The sequence below is a fragment of the Temnothorax nylanderi genome, unplaced genomic scaffold (assembly GCF_030848795.1).
Source record: "Temnothorax nylanderi isolate EJ_2023f unplaced genomic scaffold, tnyl_v1.0 TNYL_tig0207_pilon, whole genome shotgun sequence".
Lineage (NCBI taxonomy): Eukaryota > Metazoa > Arthropoda > Insecta > Hymenoptera > Formicidae > Temnothorax > Temnothorax nylanderi.
In genome coordinates this window covers 105,827-130,000 of record NW_027249269.1, presented here as the reverse complement: position 1 = coordinate 130,000, position 24,174 = coordinate 105,827, and the positions used below count along the sequence as shown (strand labels likewise).

Here is a 24,174-nt window from a genome sequence, read left to right as displayed (position 1 = left end):
GAAATTGCTTTTTATTATTTACCAAACTTGTAGAGAGCAAATATTGAGATAAAATTTAATATGAAAATATATAAAATAGATTGTTTTTTAATGGTATTTGTATATGTACCTATATCTAAAATTATATATCTGTTAATTAAAATTTCCTTTAAAATTTCCTTTAGAAACGACGATAATGATAATAGAAAGTTGTCTACAATATAAATATTGTATATAAATATTGTATTATTTAAAATTTTGCTAAACTGACCAAAAGCTATTACAATCCTTATTAGTACACGACAACCCTTCTCAGATTCCGTACAAGAGCGGACGTAAAAACGAGCAATATTGGCCATTTGAAGTGGTCCGAGGCGAGTAAAAAGGGTTGTAACGCGAAGAAGGGAGGGTAAAAGAGAGGCAGAGAGACACAGGGAAACAGGACAGAAGTAACTGTTCGGACGGAAGTTCCAATTGCCGACTGGATCTATATTTAACAAGACAGGAGAGTTATACTTTCCACCAGGGCGGTCGGTCGCGACGCGCAGTTGGAGCGCAAAAGTTTCGCCGGAATTATCCTCTACTTCGCCGGCACCGGCCTTAGTCCGCCATCGCCTGAGATAATTAAATATATCCGCGCACGAAAATGCTCAAATGGATTTTCCCCCGGACACGAGGGCCGCGATAAGGAATTTTCCCGTTCGGGAAACAACGCTGCCGAAGAAAGTTTCCCTACCCTCGCTGTTTCTCCCTTTCTCTATTTATCTATTATATCATTGGCACCTCCCCTTTGTTTTGCTGATGATCGTGTCGTGTTAAATCGGATTTCGAGCTATGATATTGCATGTCACGATACTATTAGTCATGATACCGCAAAGATTACAGAAACCAAAGGATGAATCGAGAAAGTTTAATAAATTATTTATAGTCATATTCTTGTATTTTTTAGAAAATATTTAAACGTATTTGTTATTAATTAAAAAGTCTGAAGAAACATTCGAATTACTTTTGTCATATAATTATATACAGTAATATTAATAAGAGCTTCTATGTCTAGTAATAATATTGTGAGAATATACGGAAATAATGTTGACATATAAATATAAGAAACTGTGAAACTTAAAACTTATTATTATAATTACAGCTTATAGTATATAGAATCTAGTTTTCTGTACATCAATTGTGTAAATTCTATTAGAACACAAATTTGATTCTATCTTTTTACAATTTTTAACGTAGAAAATCGCATAATAATTTTTATAATGAAATGAGTATTATAAGGATTCTGTTATATTTGATATATCTATAATTTACAAAGATTTGTTCAGAAAATAATTTTTTATTGTTGTCGCGACACATCTGTGCGTTGCGCAGCTGTTCGCAGCGGCATATAAATTGAGAAGTACTGCAGTATGCGCATATAAGTATCTATTTCTTGAAAACGGTATTGAGAACGCGAGCTACGATTTTATTGTTTTTCTGAGAGACCCTCTTGCACGATACTCGGTGAAGGGTCTGGGTCGAAATTGTTGCGGGGACTTCTCGAGAGAAGCGCCATTAAGTTCCATTTTTTTCTTCATCTCAATTGAGTTAGCCTCGCGCGAACTTCCACTCAGCAAAGTTAGTCGCGAACGAAGGACTATAATTATTATGCCGCATAACGCGACTCGGCTCGCGGCACTGCGACATCGAGATCCCGAAGGAACCCACTCGCTCTCATTTAATTCACCAAACCGACAAGCTTTGATAGGGGAAAGATTCGCCCTCTGTGCTGTCTCTATAATGTAAGAACACAAAATTCTTTTCCGCAACTAATTTTATCGAAATTGTTGTAATCTATCTCTAAATTTCCGTAATTTTTACAACGTTGTGATGTATACATATATGATGTATACATTATATTAGATTTTCTTATAAACATCTGACAAGCATTATATATGTCTATATATTCCAGATTAGATTATAATCTGTTATATGTTGGTTTATATTTACATAAAATATATGTTTATAATATGCATATATTATATTATAAGCCATCAAAGATAAATTATAAAGTATCTTTAAATTGTACAGTCAAGTAAAATATTTATGACAAGTTTATATTTTATTAAATTTGATAATAATTAACTAAATATTATAAATATTGAATCATTGAATAAATATTTCTGTTATTTAATCATAGAATAAAGCAAATATAATTTGTAATTTTGTAAATATTTTTTACGCGCATTAAAATACTTCGATAAAAATAAAAAAGACGGGAATAATTGATGCGATTTTGGCGCTGAAAGATTTCACAGCAAATGGAAAAAAAATTGGACCGAAAGCGAATAAATTAAAAGGGGGAATGTGTTGCACCAACTGGTGAAAATTGAAGTCGACATTTTTCGGCCGTCCATTCATTCTTTAATCAATGAATTCCCTATTGGATTTTGCCCCCTCAGAATTTTATTTGTGACCACAGCTCGTCAAGCTCAATTATCCGTTTACTAAGTGCTATAAATAATTTTTTTATATTACCCAGAAGCGAAAAATTTGATAAATTAAAAATCCTTTTATGATCAAAATGATCGACATTTAACATTTCGAGGAATGTATTTATTTTAAGGTATTTTTAAATAAAATTTTTAAATATTCTATAGATTTATGGATTTCCACATTTTTTTAAACTCATTTTAATTCAATATCGTAAAATACGATCCACATATTCTCTTATTTGTGGCGTTTACTGCTTGTAAAAATAAGTTTACTAAAATTATTTAAATTACGTATATGATGCAATAAAAATTGATATATTAAACTCTTTTAAGTAAAAATAAATATAATAATAGACAAATATAGCATATTTATAATATTATTTACGTATTTATATAAAAGCTTATAATATTATTAACTTTTTAACGTTTAATTAGGTTAGGTCTTAAATTAAATGCTATACGAGGCACGCAATATATTATCGTGTGCTTTTCTTTTTGGAGAATTTTGGAAAACTATTTCCTCTGGAATTAAAATAAAGATTATTTAATTTATTTTTCCTGGAATTAAAATATTTCTTTTTCTTGCTTCTAAAGTTACTTAATTATAATATATACTTTTTAATTGCTGCTTCCCAAATTTGTCTTTCGAAGTAGCTACAATTGAAGAACATAATATCACTTTTGATGCTTTCCCATTCAACTGTGCGTGTTAAAATTCTTTTATCCCCGCGAGTAGCTTGTATCGCCACATTGTACAGTCGTAATCCAGTTTCTAGACATATCGAGATATCCACTCTCACAATAATGCCAACATAATGGAAGGGCGCGGAAGACGAGGGGAGTCACGTAATTTGTAATCATGCGACGCATTATGATTCATCGCGATAAACCTGCGTGTGCTCGCCTCACCCAGTAACGTATTCGAGTATCAACACGTCTACATAATTGTGACCGATGGTCGCCCGATTTTCACAACACGCCTGCAAATCGATCAGGTAAACAACATTGTTCGACCAATCTAATTTTTTTCTTTTTTAAGTACACGTCCAATAAAATATTTCCAGATTATTTGATAAAAATTATCAGCATATTTGATAAAAGATACATCATAGATGTCGCAATACTGGATGAATTGTATAGTAGAGGCTACAAAGACTTTTTTTAACAAGAGTAGGGTAGACCGGGGCACGTTGTCACACGGGGCACGTTGTCACATCGGCTTTATTTAAAAAACTAATAACCAGAGGGCAGCACCCGTCATTCCCAAAACGTGTTAGTGTATGCCCATCTTTGGTGTGTTTACAGTGTTGAGATTGCTCCAGCCGTGTTGACGTAAAATCAACTTGAAAGTTTTTTGCGACCGTAAGTAAAATTTTCTTGTCTAACATTTAACGTACTGGACATGAAGCTTATGTTTTTTCAGAATAGACCTTTATATTATCTTAAAGTATGTAGGTACTTTTACCTACCGCGTGCAATACCTAACCTTATGAATATCTCAAACGTGTCGGCCATGAGGCTGTTTGGAGTAAAAAAATGCCCTCGGGGCACGTTGTCACGAATTTTATTGTCATAGGTGCAATTGGGATATGGTGCGCTCCTACAAACGGAAAACTGCGAGAGCCGCAGTAGTCGATCTAGAAGTAATTCGTCTTGCTGTTAACGATCAATAAGTTGCGCATTCGAGTGGAATTCTTGTATTTAGATTAAGACGAAAACTTCGTGCTTTTTGTACTTTTTTGAAATAAAATAAATGTTTCTGTGAAGGATTTTACTTTTTTACATTGCAGCGCACTATAATATATTGATATTTACGTTGAATACAGTTTGGATAACATTTTGCATGCAATTACATTTGATGTGACAACGTGCCCCGGTCACGGGGCACGTTGTCACAAGCGACCTGTCGTTATTTATTGTTATGTAACAACTGTAGAGTAACAATCACACAAAATTCGATACTGTCCAATTGAAGCTGAGGGTTCACCCGAAATTTTGGCATATCACAGTACTCGCAAATATTGAATGTAAAAAATACAAAAAATATTGAAAAAAATGTGTGACAACGTGCCCCGGTCTACCCTAGTAAGTAAAATTGGACCGATATAAATCTTACAATTGTAATAATATTTATATGTACCTACTGTGTATACTTTTTCCAACTCAGCAAATTGCGCGGCGATTATTTGTCAGTCTTGAGTTCTTTAATTATCGATTACCGATTTAAATATCTGGATTTACTATTCCAACAAAAAACAAACTGTGTTTTAAGTCAACAAATAATTGGCGCGCTGTTTGCTAAGTTGGAAAAAGAATTCAAAATTTACACAGAATTATTATTATTAGGCTGCCAAACCCGACCAAAGATGGTATCTTTTTTTATTAAATTGTAACCCGGGTGGAAATGTGTCTGGGCGATCCAAGTTTCTATTTTGGGCCCCGTGGGGAATGTCGTGGCACGCCCGTATCGGAAATCTAGCCAGGCGCTGCTTAGTGTTTCATCTAGGCGCTAGACAGAATTGTGCGGGGGTGCCAAGATGGGAAATCCAGCCGGGGGCTAGCTAGCGCCCGGCCAGTGAGGCAGGATTATAACCCATGTGCGAATGTCGGACTTCTGCCAGAGTTGTCCGCATGGCCCAGAAGTGGCACAATATTGGCTGCCAAGACTTGATGTGTGTGGGTGGTACTGCCCCAGTACGGATAAACCGCTAGATCAGTATTGTGCCAGTCTCGGTGACCAGTACCCCCATGCAACCATATTCTGTTCCGAGGCGAGTCTTGTCTCAGTACTGACCGTGTATAAGGCCAGAAATGATATTGATCTACGGCCGAGAGTCGGCTCAGTACTGGGCATGTATTGGGTCGACTTAGAAAATTTTCGCTCGAGCGGCGCCGGAGGTAACAACCGCGCGAAAGCAACACGTCGCAAGGGGCCTTAGAAAGCTTTTTGCTCGAGCGGCGCCGGAGGTAACGACCGCGGCGCGGAAGCAACACGCCGCGAGAGGACTTTTCGTTAGAGCCCACACCGGAGGTAACGACCGCGTTCGTGCCTCTCGGTTACAAGTACCCCGAATTATGGTGTCATTCGTCTCGCTTTGCGTCAACGTGGCGTATCGTCGACCCCCGAGACTGGCTGCCGGATATCTCGTACGGTAATCGAATTCGCGTCGTCGTCGCTCTCAGCGGTCAAGTCCCGATGGTCTCGATGGTTTCGCCTCCGACGCCCGTAAGCGACCGTGCGTAAGACCGTGCGTCGCCGATCGCTCGGCCGGCTAGTTGGGTACTATAAGAGGTGCGGTGCGCTCGGCGAGCCGAGCGACACGAGCGATACGTACGGACGTGCAAACGCGTTTCGCTTGGTCCGTACGAATGTGTAAAACGTTTGTGGAATACGCACACGAAAGGGGCACGTACGACGAAGTCGATGCGGGGAGCATCGTTTCCCGTTTGCTCGCGCTCGTAGTCGATCGCTACCGTCGTGTAACTTAAGCCCCTTGCACAATAGGCGATAGCGATAGCGATAGCGACAGCGACAAAGGTGCCGACAAAGCTATACCTTTGTTGGCAACTTTGTCGCTGTCGCTATCGTTATCGCTATCGCCTATTGTGCAAGGGGCTTTATACGAACACAGCATTGCCACGAGTCGGTGTCGAAAGACCGAATTGGACTTAGAGAAATTCTCGCTTGAGCGGCGCCGGAGGTAACAACCGCGCGAAAGCAACACGCCGCGAGGGGATTTAGAAAGCTTTTTGCTCGAGCGGCGCCGGAGGTAACGACCGCGGCACGAAAGCAACACGCCGCGAGTATGATATGGCAATCAGTGTTGTCTTGGGGCAACATTGCTCCGCGAGCCAGGGCCTAGATAGTTTTCCAATATTGGAGCTGGCCATTATTGCCGTTACCACCCAGTACAACCCCAGGCTAGCCTTCCATCATAGCGCCCACATTAACTCGTGGAAAACTAGCCGGAGCCCATACAGCGCCAGGTTGTAATTTCCACCCGGGAACTCTTTTCTAAATTCTTATTTAAGTATTTATTATATATGTGTGTTTATGAAATTTATTTAGCTGAAACCTGAAACTGGACAATTAATATGTTGTATATATTACGTATACGTATGCGTATATTATAATGTTTTTAATCTACTTATTTAATAAAGGAAAAGTGCTTTTGTATTACAAGTAACCATTTTCCAATACTTCAAAAAAGCAAATATAAAAAATATATTATATTAATAAATTAATTATATTAATAATTATGACAATATAAACTTAGAGGGTAAAAGCGTAGAAGGGCTTAAGCTTTCTGACCACTTTTTTCAGAAACGTTTTGCTTGCACTTCTTTACCGCGAATAATCGAATATAAAAATTCTGATTTCTACAAACGCCTGTACATTGTTTGTGCTCCATCAACCCAGGGTAAAAGTGACGAGGGTAACGAAGAGAGAGAAAAAAGGGAAAAGAATGGAATAATATTTCCATTTCGCTTTATTAAGCTTGGAACTAGAAACCTCCTCCTTACCACCGTTTGTTGCCGTCCTCCCACGGCATAATTATTCTTCGTTGCAGCCGCGTGCAGCTTTTTTTCCCCACCTTCCGAACGTTTTTGCTGCTTCTTGGCTGCGGTTTTATAATCGCCCGTTGTTTTAGGCGAATGGGAATTCCCTTATTCTCTCATTCTCTTTCGCTCTCCCTCCCTCCCTCTCTCTCTGCCTGCCTTTATCCGTCTCTGCCACTCTTCTTTCTTCCCTGCGCCGTCTTTCGCGGAGGCACTTTCCCGGTTAACGACGGCGGGAAGAAAAATAAGTAGTGCCACTCATTTTTAATGCAGGACATAAAGCGCTGTGCATCTTGAGAGCAAGCGTGCGCGCGAAATCCACTCGCTAAATTGAATTTTAAAGGAACGTTCGGTTTAAAAACCGATTTGCAGCCGGAATAGAAGAGCCGTGCCTCGAAAAAATTTGAAAATGCAAGTAGGTATGCACTGATGCGAGCGAGCGTACAGTTACGGACATTGTGTATCTACTATAGAGTTCGTGTTTTTTTAATGACGGTGGTTTCCGAAGTAAATTTAATAGACAAGGGTCGATTCTTTCCGCCTACGCTAATTATGGGATTAAGTATCTTACAAGTACATTCGAATTTGTTGACGTAGTTTCTGAAAATAAAAAATAAAAGCAGTACTTCAAATATACTTGAACCTAGAATGGATTCGAATCCTTTATGAATACCTCGAAATACGAAAATATTACTTCCAAATAGACTCGAACTTGGATCAAATATGTTCGAACCTTTTATGAGTACTTTACTCGAAATTTAATGTGTGAAACATAATGTGTATGTATGTACACACAAATATCTCTTTATTACAATTTTACTTATATATTTTAATAACATAGTATATTCGAATATTACTTGTAAAAGATTCAATTATTTACGACAGAACCTACTTCTAAGATAGGTACATTCCAAATTTGCAGGCATTTATTCTAAAATTCGAAACTAACTAATCGGGATTCGACTACTTTGCAAGTACGATGTATGAAATATTATTTCTTATGAACATTACTCAAACTAAAAAAAATAAAACTTGATTATTGAATTTGACTCAGATTTTTAAGTACATATTGAACTTAATCCCAAGCGCACACACAACTGGCATACTGCGCTGACGCAAAACTACTGTGTAGTTTACATTTATTAATAACTAAAATCAGTCTTTATCAGTTAGACAGTAATTCTTAATCTCTCATAAAACACTATGTTATAAAAATCTTGAAAATTTTTTTAACTGTTTTAAATTTGCACATTTCTATAGCGTATAAATTTAAGCACTATAGCAATTATACTGGCCGAATAATGTTTCCATCAGATCTCCTAGCAACACGAGATGCCGGAAATGCTCAAACTAACAGACTTCTCTCGACGCGGGTTTTCATCGTTGCGCTCCTCGAGTTTAACAGCTCGTTCGCAATTGTTTGCTTGTCTCTTGTCGCGGCAGTAAGTCGCTGAGATTTTTCGAAATAAGACACAGAGAGAAAGAGAGAGAGGGGGGGGGGGAGGAAGAGCAAGATGGGAAAGAAAATACAATAAAGCAGGCGCGAGAGAGAGGGAGAGCGAGCGAGATACTGCAAAAACTGAGCACACGGATTTTTACGAGCCACTCGCGAAACGGAAGTCGATAAAAGAAGAGCGAACTGTTTCCCACTCCCGCCTGTACTGTAATTAATTATGAAACGTTCGGTGAGAAGCGAGGACAAGCAGAGAGAGTTGGAGGAGGACGGTTAGGCGATACGAGCGGCTATAAAAAATTCTCTATACGAGGCGCAGTCACCTCGTGGCCGCACTTGAGCGTGCATTCGCTCGGGCGCAGCGCTGTGACAGCGGGATTTTTCCGATCGTCCTATATATGTGAATAAGGGGAGAATTTATAGCAGCAATAGTTAACTGGTATATAGCGGCGACGTTAATGCTCTTGAATATAAGCGGAACGATAACGTTAATGCGGTCGATTAAAACGACGTTTCTCAGCCGTTTTTAAGTGAATGATGTAATGCCCGAACGGGGAATGGCGGAACGTTAACAAACAAATGCATATATGTGTATTATAATATATGAATATTTCATTAATGTTACCAAATCATAATCAAATATTAGGAATTTTAGAGAACAGAATTTCAAACAGAGAAAGAGAGGGGAGAGAGAGAGAGAGAGAGAGAGAGAGAGAGAGAGAGAGAGAGAGAGAGAGAGAGAGAGAGAGAGAGAGAGAGAGAGAGAGAGAGAGAGAGAGAGAGAGAAGAATTTAATTACGCGTGGAAATATTCATGCATTTATAATCTACGGTATACGGTCGAAGCAATCCATAGGAGATGCGAGATTTTGACAACCACGGAAGCTATTTCGAAAGAGCCCGGGTCACAATGCTGCCGTATTGCCTCACTCGGCGCCGAGATAGACGGGGATTTTTGCAATCGCGAACGCCGAATGAAAACCTTTGACAGCGGCCATTTCTGAAAGTGCTCCAGCATCTTTGAGAATTTCGCCCGTCGCCCGAAGAGAGATGAAAGGGATTCGTATTCCCCGTTACGGTATTGCGCGATACATCAAACGCAAAACAAATTTGTGCGCGCACGGGGGACGCATTGTGATATCATAAGGTATCATAAGCGACGCTCGTGACCCTCTTTACCGCCGGCGCGGCGCTCTCTCGTCCGTTCATCTCACGGGATGTAATCCCGCGCTGGCAACGACATTTCCGGTATATACGTATAGTAATGCGAAAAGACATTTCCACGGTGGCGATTCAATTCTCAACACCGTGTACTGAGACAGTATAGATGCGCTCGAAGGAGAAAATATTATTTGACATCCGATATATTGCTTTGTCATAAACGACGAAGAAACATCTTTTGGAGAGAACTCCAGAGAAGTAACTGAGCTCTTTTCTATAATAACTTAAATATCCAAACTTGTATACATGTAAAAACTGCCATTTATTTATAATTTATGCATTTATAATTTGTTTATTATATAATTTTAGGCTAACGTTAACTTAAAAAAAATAATATTCTGTTTAACTTAGAATTTCTTACTTTAAAATAATATTCTCTCTTCCATAACGAAATCACATCGTGTGATAAAACAAGGAATTTTATTATTTTTTATTTAATTCTGGAAAGTATAACATTTACGGCCTACTGTTTTATGTGACATTTATCTTACCAAAAATATCTTTCATTAATTTCTCTATACTAAAAAGTTTAATTGCAAACTAGGTTGTTACAGTAAGACAAACCGTAATCAAATGTCCAATAATAGCTCAAATGTATGGAGAGAAATTAATTAAACAAAGCGAATCGCAAGAGGGTGGATATATCATGTCGCAAATTGGTGAAATCAAAAGGTTGCTTTACGCTCTTTTACGCGCAATGCATGGCTGATGATCACATCGTTTGATTAATCAAAAAACTCGATTCATCTCGGCACAGCTTTATCGACGTATTAACGGCGACAGAATTTACGCTTTATATGCACATGCTCGGCAATTTACCGTGTTTGTGGTCGCGAAAAAATTCGCATAGCAAACAATCGATAAAATATGGTGGTCGTCATTGGTCGCCATCAAATCTCCATGCGTTTAAATGAACGGAATTGAGAATTGTGGAATTTGTGCAAATTCGGACGTATTATAAAAGTTATTGGAAGCTCAAAGCTTTTTACGTTTCAACGGTCCTTGAATTTTCATATTTTTTAGTAACATAATTTTTTACAAAAAGTTGATTGATATTTGAACAAACATTTTTCCTCCATTTTATTCTTTAATATCTGTGATTTACAGACACATCTTATACAATGTAAACTAATGCAAATTAAGCTGACAGATTTTTAAAAACTTTCTCAATCGCTTTTAATTTAAAATTGATACATTGATATTGAAATGTGCGTCTCTCGATGCAGCTTTCTATATTTGGGATTATATTCGCAAAAATTATATTTTTTCTGAAAAGATTACCATTTTTAGATATCTTTTTACTAATTTTATTATCGCACCAACTAACTTCTCGACGTTACAATTTAAATTTCGCCCGAAACGCGAATTATCCATCTAAAATGAAAGAAAAAAACTCATTCTGACGTCATAATTTATTTGTGCTGATTTATGACGAGTCGGTACAGGCGCCCGTTTTATTCACGACTCTTCGTTCTCATTCAAACTATCCGTGCGCGCCTAATGAAATATAATTTGTCGTCGTCGGAGAGTTTCACGTCGGCTAGTTATAAATAACGGAAACGCTTTATCGCGGGGATATTAAATCATTGCGCGCACTCTCGCTTTTTTTCTCTCTCGCGCCCACCATCTTGCGAGCAGCGTTTTGTCGCGCGGTAATTTGCCGTAATAACGACGAATTTCCCGAATTTTTCGGCGCTGGCGAACTGATCTCAATGGAATTCCCTTTTTTATTTTTTTTCCTTTTCCCCACACCGCCACCGTAACGTCGGGTTTTAATCTTGCCCGCCGCGCTGCGGCGCGAGAAAAATGTTACAGGTGCATTCTTTATGTGCGGACTGGCACGTTTTAATATGTACGGCGTCGATCTTGTTTCAGGATCCGGCATCAAGGTGCCGATGGCCATTCTGAATTGCCTCTACGCCCGCCAATTGTGCTACGAGGATCCGTCGTGCAGCGCCATTTTGGAAATTATACCGAGAGTCTGCGGTCCGGAATTAGGTAAGTTAAGCAAGTCACTTTTTCTTAACAATTCATAATTTATTAATTTTCGTCATATATATAAATAATTGTTAATAACACTTTATTTATACTGCGACGCTAACCATGTATACTTATTGCGATTTAAATTCAAATTAACAATAATTGAATCGGTGATAATCAAGGAAATTGATCATATGCATTATTATCATAATTAGGTCGTATAATTTTAACTTCTATGCACTAGATTTTAATTTGATGCTAGAATGAGACGTTTAATTTTATATTCTGATTAATTATCTAATACCCAACTTCTTATCGATTAGTTTGAATATATATTACAGAATTTATAATTACATGCTTATATAGTATAAACTGTAATAATTTGTTTACGTAACAGACTCATGTCTCATTCTCAAATCTTTGATATTATGCGTTTTTTAAATAAATATTGTCGATTGCAATTTATTACAATTATCTTAATTAGAAAATTAGATTTATTTCTTGTAAAAATTAAATGGTATTTGTACACAATGTAATATTTACAATATATTTATATAACATTAAATTAAATACGAAAACTTGGACGTGATTTCGAATATATGCAAATATTATTTGCTCGTCAATTGAAAATAATCACGAGATGAAAGCGCAATCGACGCGTCTTACTTGCGTATTTTTTTACATACATGCGATATATTACTCACGCAGATTATATTAGCCATAATTCACCCAACGTGAATCGATAAGTCGAAAAGCCTGCGCAAATATAAAAGTCGCTATCGGATGCAATCCATTCGTTCTGTAAAATAAAAACCGAAGCATTCGCTCTGCATCGGCATTGTCCCTTCCCTTTTTATTTATATAATCCATTATTCATGCTCCGAACAAACATGGTGTCGGTTCTTAATAGAGAACTGAGATATAGCTCGGCATAATCTGTCGTCACAGTTTACAGGAAAATTCTGGCAAGTCGAGCCTTTAGTTTTCTATAATATATAGGTCATGCAATACTGCTAGCTTCGCGCAATATATTATTCATACATTCCATTCTTGTAATAATCATAGGCCCTAATGGATCGCACATGATTCGTAAAATCTCATATTATAGTCCATGTAAAATAAAAGGCGGCTCGCGAGCGCGACAGCGTCACATTTGAAATTTTGCGACGTTGCGTCGTGGCGCCCCGTTTCCGCATTTCCATAAAATTTGCATGCGGATTCCGAAATCCCGAGGAATTTCTTATGGAAAACGATGATGACATTAATGTCTGAATTTTGTATTCTGTGTGGAAAATACCATGTGGAACTCCCAGAAGTATCTTGCTGGCAATTTTTATAGGTAAATATTAATTTACAGAAATTATTTGGAATTTGTCGTTTTTAGTTTATACGGGTACTTGACGGAGTGTACTTTATATAATATTTATAGTAAGTAAATTTTTATTGATTCTGTTGATGTAAGGATAACATCTCAAGATGTTATCTCTGTAACATTTGGGGCAATGTAACGAAATGCAGGGTGTATAAAAAGTTCCAAAATATCTAAAAAAAATATAAGTTTTATGAAAAAAATATTTCAGACAAAGTTGTAGGGTTTAAAATTTTTAAACCCTACAACTTTGTCTGAAATATTTTTTTCATAAAACTTATATTTTTTTTAATAGATATTTTGGTCGACCTGGAACTTTTTATACACCCTGGAAATGTTATCCCAATATCTTTTACGTATAACTTCGAGAATTCTTTATTTTCAAACTTATCGATAATTTTTTTGTAAATCAAATTTGCAATGCCTCACTTTTTCCTCGGAATGATTATGAATTATAATGGATAACGCGACGAGCGTCTCGTATCGGACGTTGATAAATAAAAGGTATCGCTAGTCGCGCCGTTCTTAAAATAGAAGTAAAAGCCTCAGTAGGTTTTCCGAAGCTAAAAGCTTTCCGAAAGCAGTGCCATTTGTTTTACTTTCGCCCGAGCGATTACATGATAGATTATTCACGTAACTTCTCGGTATCAGAAAGGAGCGCGAAAGCCGCGACATAAATCACAATGGACGGTGTCTTTGTTTTAAAAAGCCGCGTGCGCGCACTTCCACTCTGTATCGAACGAAATAAAATATATAACGGCGTCCGTGCGCGCTCGCTCGAAAAGGCGAACTGCTTTTTAATGCAACACACGCCATTTTGCATTTTGCACGTCGACGACGAGAGAGGTCCGCGAGAGCCTCGAGCGCGCGTTTCTTGCGACACGACAGCGGCATTCCGTTTGCGATTAAGAAATAGACGGAAGAAAGTGACGACGAAGCTTCGTGACTATAGTATTATTATTTACACGTAAATGCATTTTTATGTGACAGTAATGAGCTGAAGAATTAAGTCTACTTTTAAGTAACGTTTTTGAAGTACTTGAGAATCTATAGTAATTTATTTTTATATAATTTTACATCAAATTTGATATTAATTTGCATAAAAGAATAATATCGGACATTTGTATTTCTATCCCCAAAAATCCATCTAATCATAAAATTCATAAGATTTACTGATAGCATTCAAGCACGCCAATCTTACTTGTATATTTTAAGACTTTTTTTACACAAAAAAGTTCCTTTGTTGTTCTGTGTCTCTTATATAATATGTTTTTATTAAAATGTAATTTTAATTTTAATTAAGTCTTATATATATTTCTTGAAAATGAGAAATTTATGATAAGTAAGAATAATTATTGAATTTTTGCTTTTTCTTAATAACATATATCCTTTCAACTTGACAATTAGAGACATCTAGGGTGACAAGAGAATTTAGCGGTGTCGAGGATAACTTACAGTTTGCACCGCGATCGCCCGTAACGCGATTTCCATTCGGATGCGACGACGGAAAAAGATGCGACTGAGGAGAGAAATAACGAAGGTGGGAAGAACGGGGTCGTCGACCGTCTTCTCTCGAGCTGTCCTCGTTTTCTCTCTCTCGTTACGATTGGAGGTGGTGAGGTGGAGAACTCAACTCCATACCTTTCGATTTTGTCATTGAATTAATCACTCCCACGGGAACAATTATTCTGGAGGAGCTTAAATAAGTCGGCCGTGGAGGTTTAAAAATAATGCTTCTCGGCGCGACGATTGAGCGCAACAAATTGTTACGATTTAATAATTATTCTTTTTTTTAAATTATATTTACTACATATTAATGAGGAAAAGAAAACGTGAGAGATGGAAATGTTTATTATTTATTGTCTCGGACAAGATTTTCGCAATGAACAATTCATGCGATTAAACGTGCAACAGCGTCAACGTGAAATGCAACGAGTTACGCATTTTTTCGATAATTATAATGTAATTATACACATGCGTAATTATATTACATGCGCGAGTAACTTGAACAAAAGTAAATAACTAAATGTTAATCCGACCATAAATTAATGAATTTTAATTCTCACATTCTGCTTGTCATAGAATGGAATTTAAAATAATATTCCTGTCGCAGAGTTACGTTTTGAACAATTAAGAAAAGATGTTCTAAAATTAATGCTTATTTATATTAAATATAACTCATGCTGAAATTTTATCGGTGATTATTCTATATCGCGTGAATTAGTTTAAAACGTATAACGTAACTATTAAAGTAACATTTTCAATTTCATTTATAAAATACTTCGAAAAATAGCAAGGATGACCTCGTTTTGATTCTCGCAAAATGATGTATTGATATACTTTTAAAATTTAATCTTTCCTTTCTCGTTTGCTGAAAATTGATTCTAACTTTGGAGACAGCTAGAATAAAGTACAGTGAATTATACTGATCCAAATTAAATTTACAGGTTTGAATTTGGGGTGACTTTTAGATTTAAAAATGAAACAAACAAATTAATTAGATGTCTATCCAACTTCTAAACTTGAGTGCCAACAATATAATTAACTTGGATTTGTATATTAATATTTGAGGCTTTATCTGCCTCTGGTAGTAAATGCATGGAATCTTCTCCAAAAGGCTTATAACTAATTACGTTTGGAAGTTCTTTCTGAAAATTTGTCAATTTTGCAAATGTCGAAAACGGCACATTTTAGATACATATTACTCTTGTTTTACTTACGCAAAAATATTTACTAAATTATAAAGCTATAACGCTATTTTGACAATTTCTGATAATAAAAATGTTAATAATTATATTACATAGAAATAAACTGTAATTAACAACAAGATAAACGCTAAGATTCGTGCGACCAAAATTTCGACTAATTTCTCTTACTAATGACGAAAGCCATTTATGCACGAATTGTAGCGATAACATTGCAGCTGTGATAACACGACTATTCGATTACACGGAGATATCTGTGTGCAGAAGGTCTTCATTTTCTGCATAACATGATTTATCTTGATCGCAAAATTATATTTAGTTTGCTACATAATTAGTTTACTATCATGTATTTCCTATTTTGCCAGTCAATATTATGCACATCTGCAATTCACGATCATTACGTAGATGTAGATAATCATTATCATTACTTGTGAAATTAACTTCTTATTACGTTAATCCACGATTACATCATATTTCTTTCTTTTTTAATCTCAACAAGGAAACCATATAGATACTTATCAAATTCGAATAAAATTAAAGCATGATATTGTTTTGGGTATAGTATTATACTGTTAAATACAGTTTGCGTATTTAGAATAAAGCATGATCAGATTTCCGATGCTGTGATTATGATATTATTACCATATCTCGTAGCGCGTAATTTAATAGTCCGTATATAAACGAAATTATATCGTATCTTTCACGTTGTTATTAATTGAATAAAATATTTGTCACGTCAAATCGTATTATCAAATAGTTTGTGCGAAAGCTCAATAAATGGATTTACATAATAGTATCAGAACATTTCTTGAAAAATTAGCAGTTTTTACGAAACTTGCATGCTTAGGGGTTTATATGCATTTTTCTATTTTGTCTTTTTATATATTAATTGTAAAATATTCTAATATTCTAATATTTTAATATCTACACTGAGAAACCCATTTGGTTGGAATAACCAAATTTTGGTTGACACAACATAAGTTATTTGTTTCTATATGAGCAAACAAATACTTTTGTTGGAAGAACAAAATAATTTTCTTGCAAGAATATGTATGTGGAACCAAATATTTTGTTCAAAGAACAAAAGATCCAATGCGGCTACAACCAAATACGGGGACCATTTGTTTGAACAAACAAAGTAAATTGTGTACGGAGAAAAATAATTTGCTGGCACAGCAGATTTTATATGTTGCGAACGTTGTTGGGCACGAACCGTAACAACAACAATAATTTATGTTTTAAACAACGCAAATTTAAATAATATTTGTTAAGAAAACAAAATACTTTCAACAAAAAAAGTTGGTTTCTCTAAACAATCCAATTATTTGCAGAAATCAATTGATTTAGTTCAACGAAACAAAACTCAACAAAAAAATTTCGGTTCTATCAACTAATTGGGTTTCTCAGTGTATATACCTTTTATTTTAATACTTTAATATTTTAAAATCTATATATCTTTTTGATTGCACATTTTTTTATATGAAAGAAGCTCTTAATTTTAAGCTTAGAAAATAGCAAATGTTGCAAACAGGAAGTATTGACATTTCCAATAATTTTTTCCTTAATAATGTTCCCTAACTAAGAAAGAAATTTTTCTGTCCACTGCTTTTTTTCTGCGCCGAAATTCTATTTCTCCTTCAAATTTTTTCTATTGCCTCGTACCTAACTTTCTCATTTCGGTGAAAAATTCTTCTATCCAGCAGCATCGCGGTTGAACAAATCTCGCGAAGAACGAAATAAGGTCGGTCCGCATAGCTCATCTTACAAAATAGTGGATTGTGAAATAAGGGCTTGTAAACGGGATAACATTACCGGGACGGCGCGGCGGCGCCGCGGCGGCGCGGCTTCGTAGGACGATAATAACCTGCGTGGGAACGCGACGTTGTACATCGACAACTTCCGGCTGACCTGTTTCTAGCCCCTTCCACCGCCAAAATTTCAGCTTGGACGGGCCATGCCGGAAGCTCCGCTGAGATCGATATCTCGATACGCGCGTTGCGGGGGCCCGCACTATTAACGGCCGCGGCCGGCCGATTGTGAGCCCAGCTAATATTCGCGGGTGCATTGATTCCGCGTCCTCGCATTATATCTTTCTAAGATTTTCGAAAAAAACAGCTTCTATTTTTGTCGCTCGAAATTTACCGGAATAGTTAATAGTTTATAAGATATAATATTCTAATTGTATAGAAAAAGATAATATTTAGTCAAATACCTATTTGCAAATTAATCTATCGATTCAGCTGAATTGATAATATTAACATGATTCAAACACGTCGCGATAACTAATAATAAGATATACAGGGTGTTCTAAAAAAGGGGGGCCAAAATTTAGGGAGATATTCCTCACACCTAAAGGATGAAAAAATGTTATATGAACATGGGTGCGGAAACGCTTTATTCAGGAGTTGTGTTGAACATACTGTTGACTTACACAATTACTTACACAAGAAACAATTTAAGATTAATCATTGTGGACGACAATCGTTTAATCAGTAGGTTTATTTACATTTGTTTTTAGTTGTTAATCTTAAATTGTTTCTTGTGTAAGTAATTGTGTAAGTCAACAGTATGTTCAACACAACTCCTGAATAAAGCGTTTCCGCACCCATGTTCATATAACATTTTTTCATCCTTTAGGTGTGAGGAATATTTCCCTAAATTTTGGCCCCCCTTTTTTAGAACACCCTGTATATCACATTAGACAGATACGCACTGACAGACAATGACTCCACAATGCAAAAGAATAAAAATAAGACGGTAAATGATTAAATTAAACGAGAAAGCGTGATGAAACGAGGAATATGTCGAGGTTTGTCATTGTCCCGGGACAATCATTTGCGTCGATAGAGGGTAGACAGGAAAGGGATCCCGCACAGTAGTCGATAACATTCATCTTATGGATCACTGAAGTGCGAAATAAGGGTCGTGGATTACGTTACAACGCCATTCACGGTCACTCGGGCGACATTAACGATCTGCACGGAAACACGAATTATGCATGCTAGCGGCCTGTACGATTCATATTCCCGCAGTCTCGGGCCAAGTAAACTCGCATAACGAGTGGTAAATTTAACTATAATGCCTCCTTGCCTTCACCGAGGTATATTCGAAGGGCCTGAGAACTCTTTAATAAGCAAACTTCTTATCTTTTTACGAGAATATATGCTACGATCGTGTTGGCGTTAAGTTAAATTATATGTTAGCAAAGTTTGAAAGAAGAATTAATTAATTATGAAAATATTTTTATTATTAAAATTTGAAATTAGTTAAAAAATTGAGATTTGAGATAATGGATTGAAAGAAGACAGGTAATTAAATGTAACTTTAGAAACATGATATGTGTAAAGTATTAGAAATTTTTTTTATTAATAATGCTAGAAAGAACATTACCGAATAAAAAATAAAAATTAATTATCTTCTTCTTTATGTTACACATATTAGGATTTATTACGCAATTTAATAAAATATATAATATATTTTTTTTATTCTGCATATATTTAATTACGAACGTTACACCCGTTTTTATAACATTAAATTGCGGCCGGTTTGTAACTGGACCAGTAAACATAATTACTTGGTAAATTACTGAAGATATCACGCATTTAAATTAAAGTTTATTTTTGTTAACATATTTCAACTAAATTATAGTCGCAGAGGTAATAATTTAGACAATTAAAAAATTAACATATAAGTAATACAAAGTAATGGTTAAAACTGCAGTTCAATTAAAACTGCAGTTACAATATATATCTCGAAATATAGTACGATTTAACAAATACAGTACTATGATTTTTACTTTTTATTAATGTTGCACTGAACAATACATAGTTTGTAAGTCATATATTGTGCTCGTCCATCACGAAAAGCCAGTAGTATCACTCAAAAACCTGCAGTTTAAAAAAAAATCTGTTTTCATGTTTTCTAATAGCCAATAAAAATACAAAAAAAAAGACAATACATGGGGTTTCACGAACATGTAAAAAAAAAAAGCTGACGCGGCCTAAAAACTGGTTCGAAATGATGGCCAATGCGCTTTTTCGGCCAGTATGGCATGTTTCGGCCGGCATGATGAACAGATTGCAACGATGGTGCATGTAACGCATCTCCGGTTGCGCGTCCACACTAATCCTGCGGGATGCACTTCGAAAGTTTTATATTCTAAGTGCAATTGGAGAGTTCACGGGTGTGTTTCACGAAAGTTGTATACGACTTGTGTGACGAAGTCCCGGTAACTTATTTACGACACAATCGGGATTCGAAAACGATGTAGCAATAATGCAATACCGCTGATAATCGCGAGAAGATCTATCTCTATTCTTAAGAAAACGTACATGTATTTATACCTGGTCATGCAACATTTTTTAATTTTTTTTAAACAGGGAATTAATCCTTAATGTCTGAAAACATGTTAAAATATGTTTGAAAAATACTTTAATATGTTTTCGAACATTAAGAATTAATTTGTTAGATTAAAGGGACAATGGGAGAAATCTTGAAAATTTTTTTTATATAAATCTCGTATTGTAGGCTATAAAAAATACATGAACTTTTGTATTTAATATTTTTTTCAACATTTTTTCTCTTATGGTTTCCGAGACATTAATAGAAATATGAAAAGTCAGATTTTTTTACGAAGTATTTTCATCCTTATAGAATCGTTTATCAGCCGAAGCAGGAAACATAATTAGATTTACATGTATACTTTTTTTCTGTAAAATTTTAGATGTTAGAAATTTTTAGGTTGCCGAATCTTCCTTATAAGTTGGTTTATTGAACCCTTGTGCAAGTTATGTAGCAAATTTTTTAAATGTTATAACACAAATTAAACATTTTGTTTAATTGATAACAATACAAAAAATAAAATGATTAGATACCATTGGAAAAAGGTAGATAAATAAACTTACAAATTGGTTTTGTAAAATTTATTGATAAGTTGTTCAATATTAACTTATAACATTTCTATCAACGTGTCTATGGACACGAATCGAATTGATGTGTTATTAATATATATTATTAGATTTTATAAATTACATTATACATAATTTTCTCTATGTCTAATTTAATACTAACGTCTTTAAAATTGTGTCGTTTATTAAATTTTGAATTTTTTACATAAAATATTTATTTAATTTTTTATGATTACATTTTTACTAATAGATTTGGATTAGTCGAAACAAAATTAGACTATGGAAAATAATGAATCTCTATATTTTATTCTAATTCTTTATTAACACAGACACTAAGCAGATTCTGACGTTTTTATAAAAAGCGTCCCAAATTTTTATTTGACATACATATATAAATGATTAATTGACTAAGACCGGTATTCATAGTCAGATCTTATATTTAAGACCGTCTTAAGTACGATCTTAAGATGTTATGAACCAATCACAGAGCCGTATTAGCATCTTAAGACCTTACTTAAGACAGTCTTGAAATACAACTACTCAGCGACGTGGTGATAGATAAATTAAATAATTTTATGCTCTCCGACGAGCATAAGATGAGTATTTAAAAATTGTGTGTACAACGATAGTGTAATTTTTAAGAGGAAATACCAGAAAAATTCTGTTAATATTTATAGTCTACAAAATATTCGGACATGGAAATTGGGACTCACCGATAAAGAGAAATAAAATCCACCAAACAAAGTCCAAAGAATGTGAAATTGATAAACTGAAGAAAAAGATAATGGAATCTAAGATGATTTTTAACTGCCGTGGTTGATATATGATTGAGACAATGTTACAATCAAAGAACAGATCTGGTTCCGAATAACAGCTACTGGTTCGTTCAGCTATCAACCGTTGACTGAAGTCAAAGCAAAATATTACTTACTTTTATTGTATATATGGTAAAAAGCGTTGTATGAATGAAAGAAAGGAAGAGAAAAGGGAATTTAAATTAACTGCCAATATAAATTCGGAGAATACCTAACTAACTAAAATTTTTACGGTAGAAGAGTGAACGTAATGAGCAAAGTTTACTTAAAATTGAGACATCCATGATGCAGATACTCTGTCTGCTTGTAATTCCATTAGTTTGAAGTGTCATATGTCAGTTTTATGAACCATGCATTTCGGAAACTAATTTTTTTCTTGGATAAAAATCTTTCAATGTCTAAAATTTCCACATTCTTTCAATCAGATTTATGGTTATAATTGATATTACTATGTTCCGTAATTAGCATTAACTCATGCACAACTAATCGTATTTGACTTTTAAACCCCACTCTTTTTGTTGCTAATTAATTTTGATTACACATAAATTAGACGTTTCCGTTGACAAATAGACTCCCCATCGAGTGAAAAAGAACTTGTGGTCTTTTATATATAATAGTCCGCCTCGTCGGCAAAATCTTTCGCAATGCCACACGAATAAATCCAAAAGGAAGTCCGGGAAATGGACGACATCTCGTACAAGGCGGTGAGGGTGCGCAAAAGGAGCTTTGCCGGTAGAATGTGTACACATTGACGCTTCCACAGAGCCGGAAATCCCGGGGACCGACTACTACCATCCATTCCGCCGATTCTGCCAAGGCAGCTGGTTAGCCGCCGCGGGCTGTCAAGCGCACAACCCGGACCCGAGTCCAAAGGCGCGTTTGGACCACTCAGGAGATTTCGGTCCGACTCCAAAGTGGAGGTTGTATTGCTCTTCTTGAACCGCACGTTCGTCGTTGCAAGTGCAGCAAGACGCACAACACCACGGCAATGCCAATGCCGGAGTCACTGTCGCTGACTTGCGGACCGACCGCGACCGCGCGCGGCCAATCGCGTTTTACCATGAAATTTTGCCGTTTCGCGAGCGGACGAAAATTTCGCGGAAAAGTAGCAACGCGAGATATTCGTGAAAAGTTTATCAGAAAATTCAGCGATTTTTGCGTAAAATCGACAGCAGAATGCAATAATGAATATTGAAAATTGCTTCTACGTTGAGATTTGCGCTGTAAAATACGTAGTATCTATGCATTAACGTAAAATTATTTTTAATATTTTATACATATATCAGTAACACATAATATTGCAAAATGATATTTCCACGGCAAAATGATATTGAGAATTTTGGGAAAAATCGAGCTGAATTTTATTAGAAATATTTATTATTTATAATTGCTTACTTTTACTTATTATTTATAATTGTTACAACAAAGAGAGAAGTTTGCTTCGATATTGTATAAAATAAACTTTTTGTTATAAATAAAATGATATATAGATAGTAATTTTATCAAAATGATTCATTATTTGAGACATATTAATTCTCTGTATTTTTGATACTATATTATTTATTTAAAATTATAAATAGTCAAAGAATTGCATAAATCTACAAGAGGAAATATCTGTCTTTCTCTAGTTTAAATCTTATATCAATTATTAAAAACATCTATATTTTATTGTAAAAGTAATGAGACAGTTTTCTCAATCAGACTTGATCAGGATATAAATATCTTAAAAACTTTTCTCTGTATTATAAATTCGAGTTCGAGAGATCTACTCTGACGAATATAGAACGCCGAATCTGATATGACAAACTGAAATTGCAAATATTGTCAAGATTTGCATATAAACTGATTTTTTAAACATACGGCCATCTTTTTTCTTTATTCGAAATGCAAGAAATATCCATGCAGTCTCTGTATTTTGGTTCACTATAAAGTCAGTTATTCCAAGCTCAAAAATCTTACCTTTAATCGTAATCCATCATTTAAAAGTTTATGAAATTTAATTCGCTTAATTAAAAAGAGGATGGATAATTGAAACAGTTAATATTATTTAGCTTCAAAAAAATCGATCATAAAGCAGAAGAAGAAGATAAAACTTTTCAAAAAAGAATTTTTTGATAAATTTGAAATTAATCTACATACTTTAAATAATATTTGATCAGAAATCCCGTGTATATCCCGATATATATCTCTTTATTCCGACATTTAATTATTCTAGCAATAAATAAAATTAATACGTAAAATCTACTTAATGGAAAAATAGATTACTTTTTTGGTTGTATTTATTGTTAAAAGTCATTAAATCTCAATAATAAATAATATTGTAATAAAACCTATATTTAAACCTTTGATGCATGAAAAGCATTGGCTCTAAATATATTTCTTTTTTTTGGTTGACGCAATCTTTATGAAACATCTGTTGTATTTCGCTTGAAAAGTCCAGCACCGAATCTGTGGAAATCCTATTTTTTAGTATTAAAATACCAACCAAATAACAGGATTGTATTAATAAATATAAAAGTAACATGCCAACGCACGGCGTCGCTTAATATTTGCCTCTCATTTATTTACGAACGGAACAGAAAGAAACGCTTGTTGCATCGTTACCATGGGCCAGCGAGTAGTTATTGCAGAATATATTCAACGCAGCGGTGATATTTCAGACCGCGGAGGCAATATGGCGGCCTGCATAAGCTCCAAATCATAAATAAA

The 24,174-nt window shown here is 35.2% G+C and overlaps 1 protein-coding gene across 1 annotated transcript in view; it reads left to right on the top strand.

Moving 5' to 3' along the window:
* LOC139779060 (uncharacterized) overlaps positions 1–24,174 on the top strand; it is a gene marked incomplete at its 3' end in the record, with an annotated part of 192,576 nt that overhangs the window by 155,522 nt on the left and 12,880 nt on the right. The window contains exon 2 of the mRNA XM_071717284.1: positions 11,565–11,687. Within this exon, the coding sequence (XP_071573385.1) occupies positions 11,565–11,687 (123 nt within the window). The remainder of the gene's footprint in view (positions 1–11,564; positions 11,688–24,174) is intronic.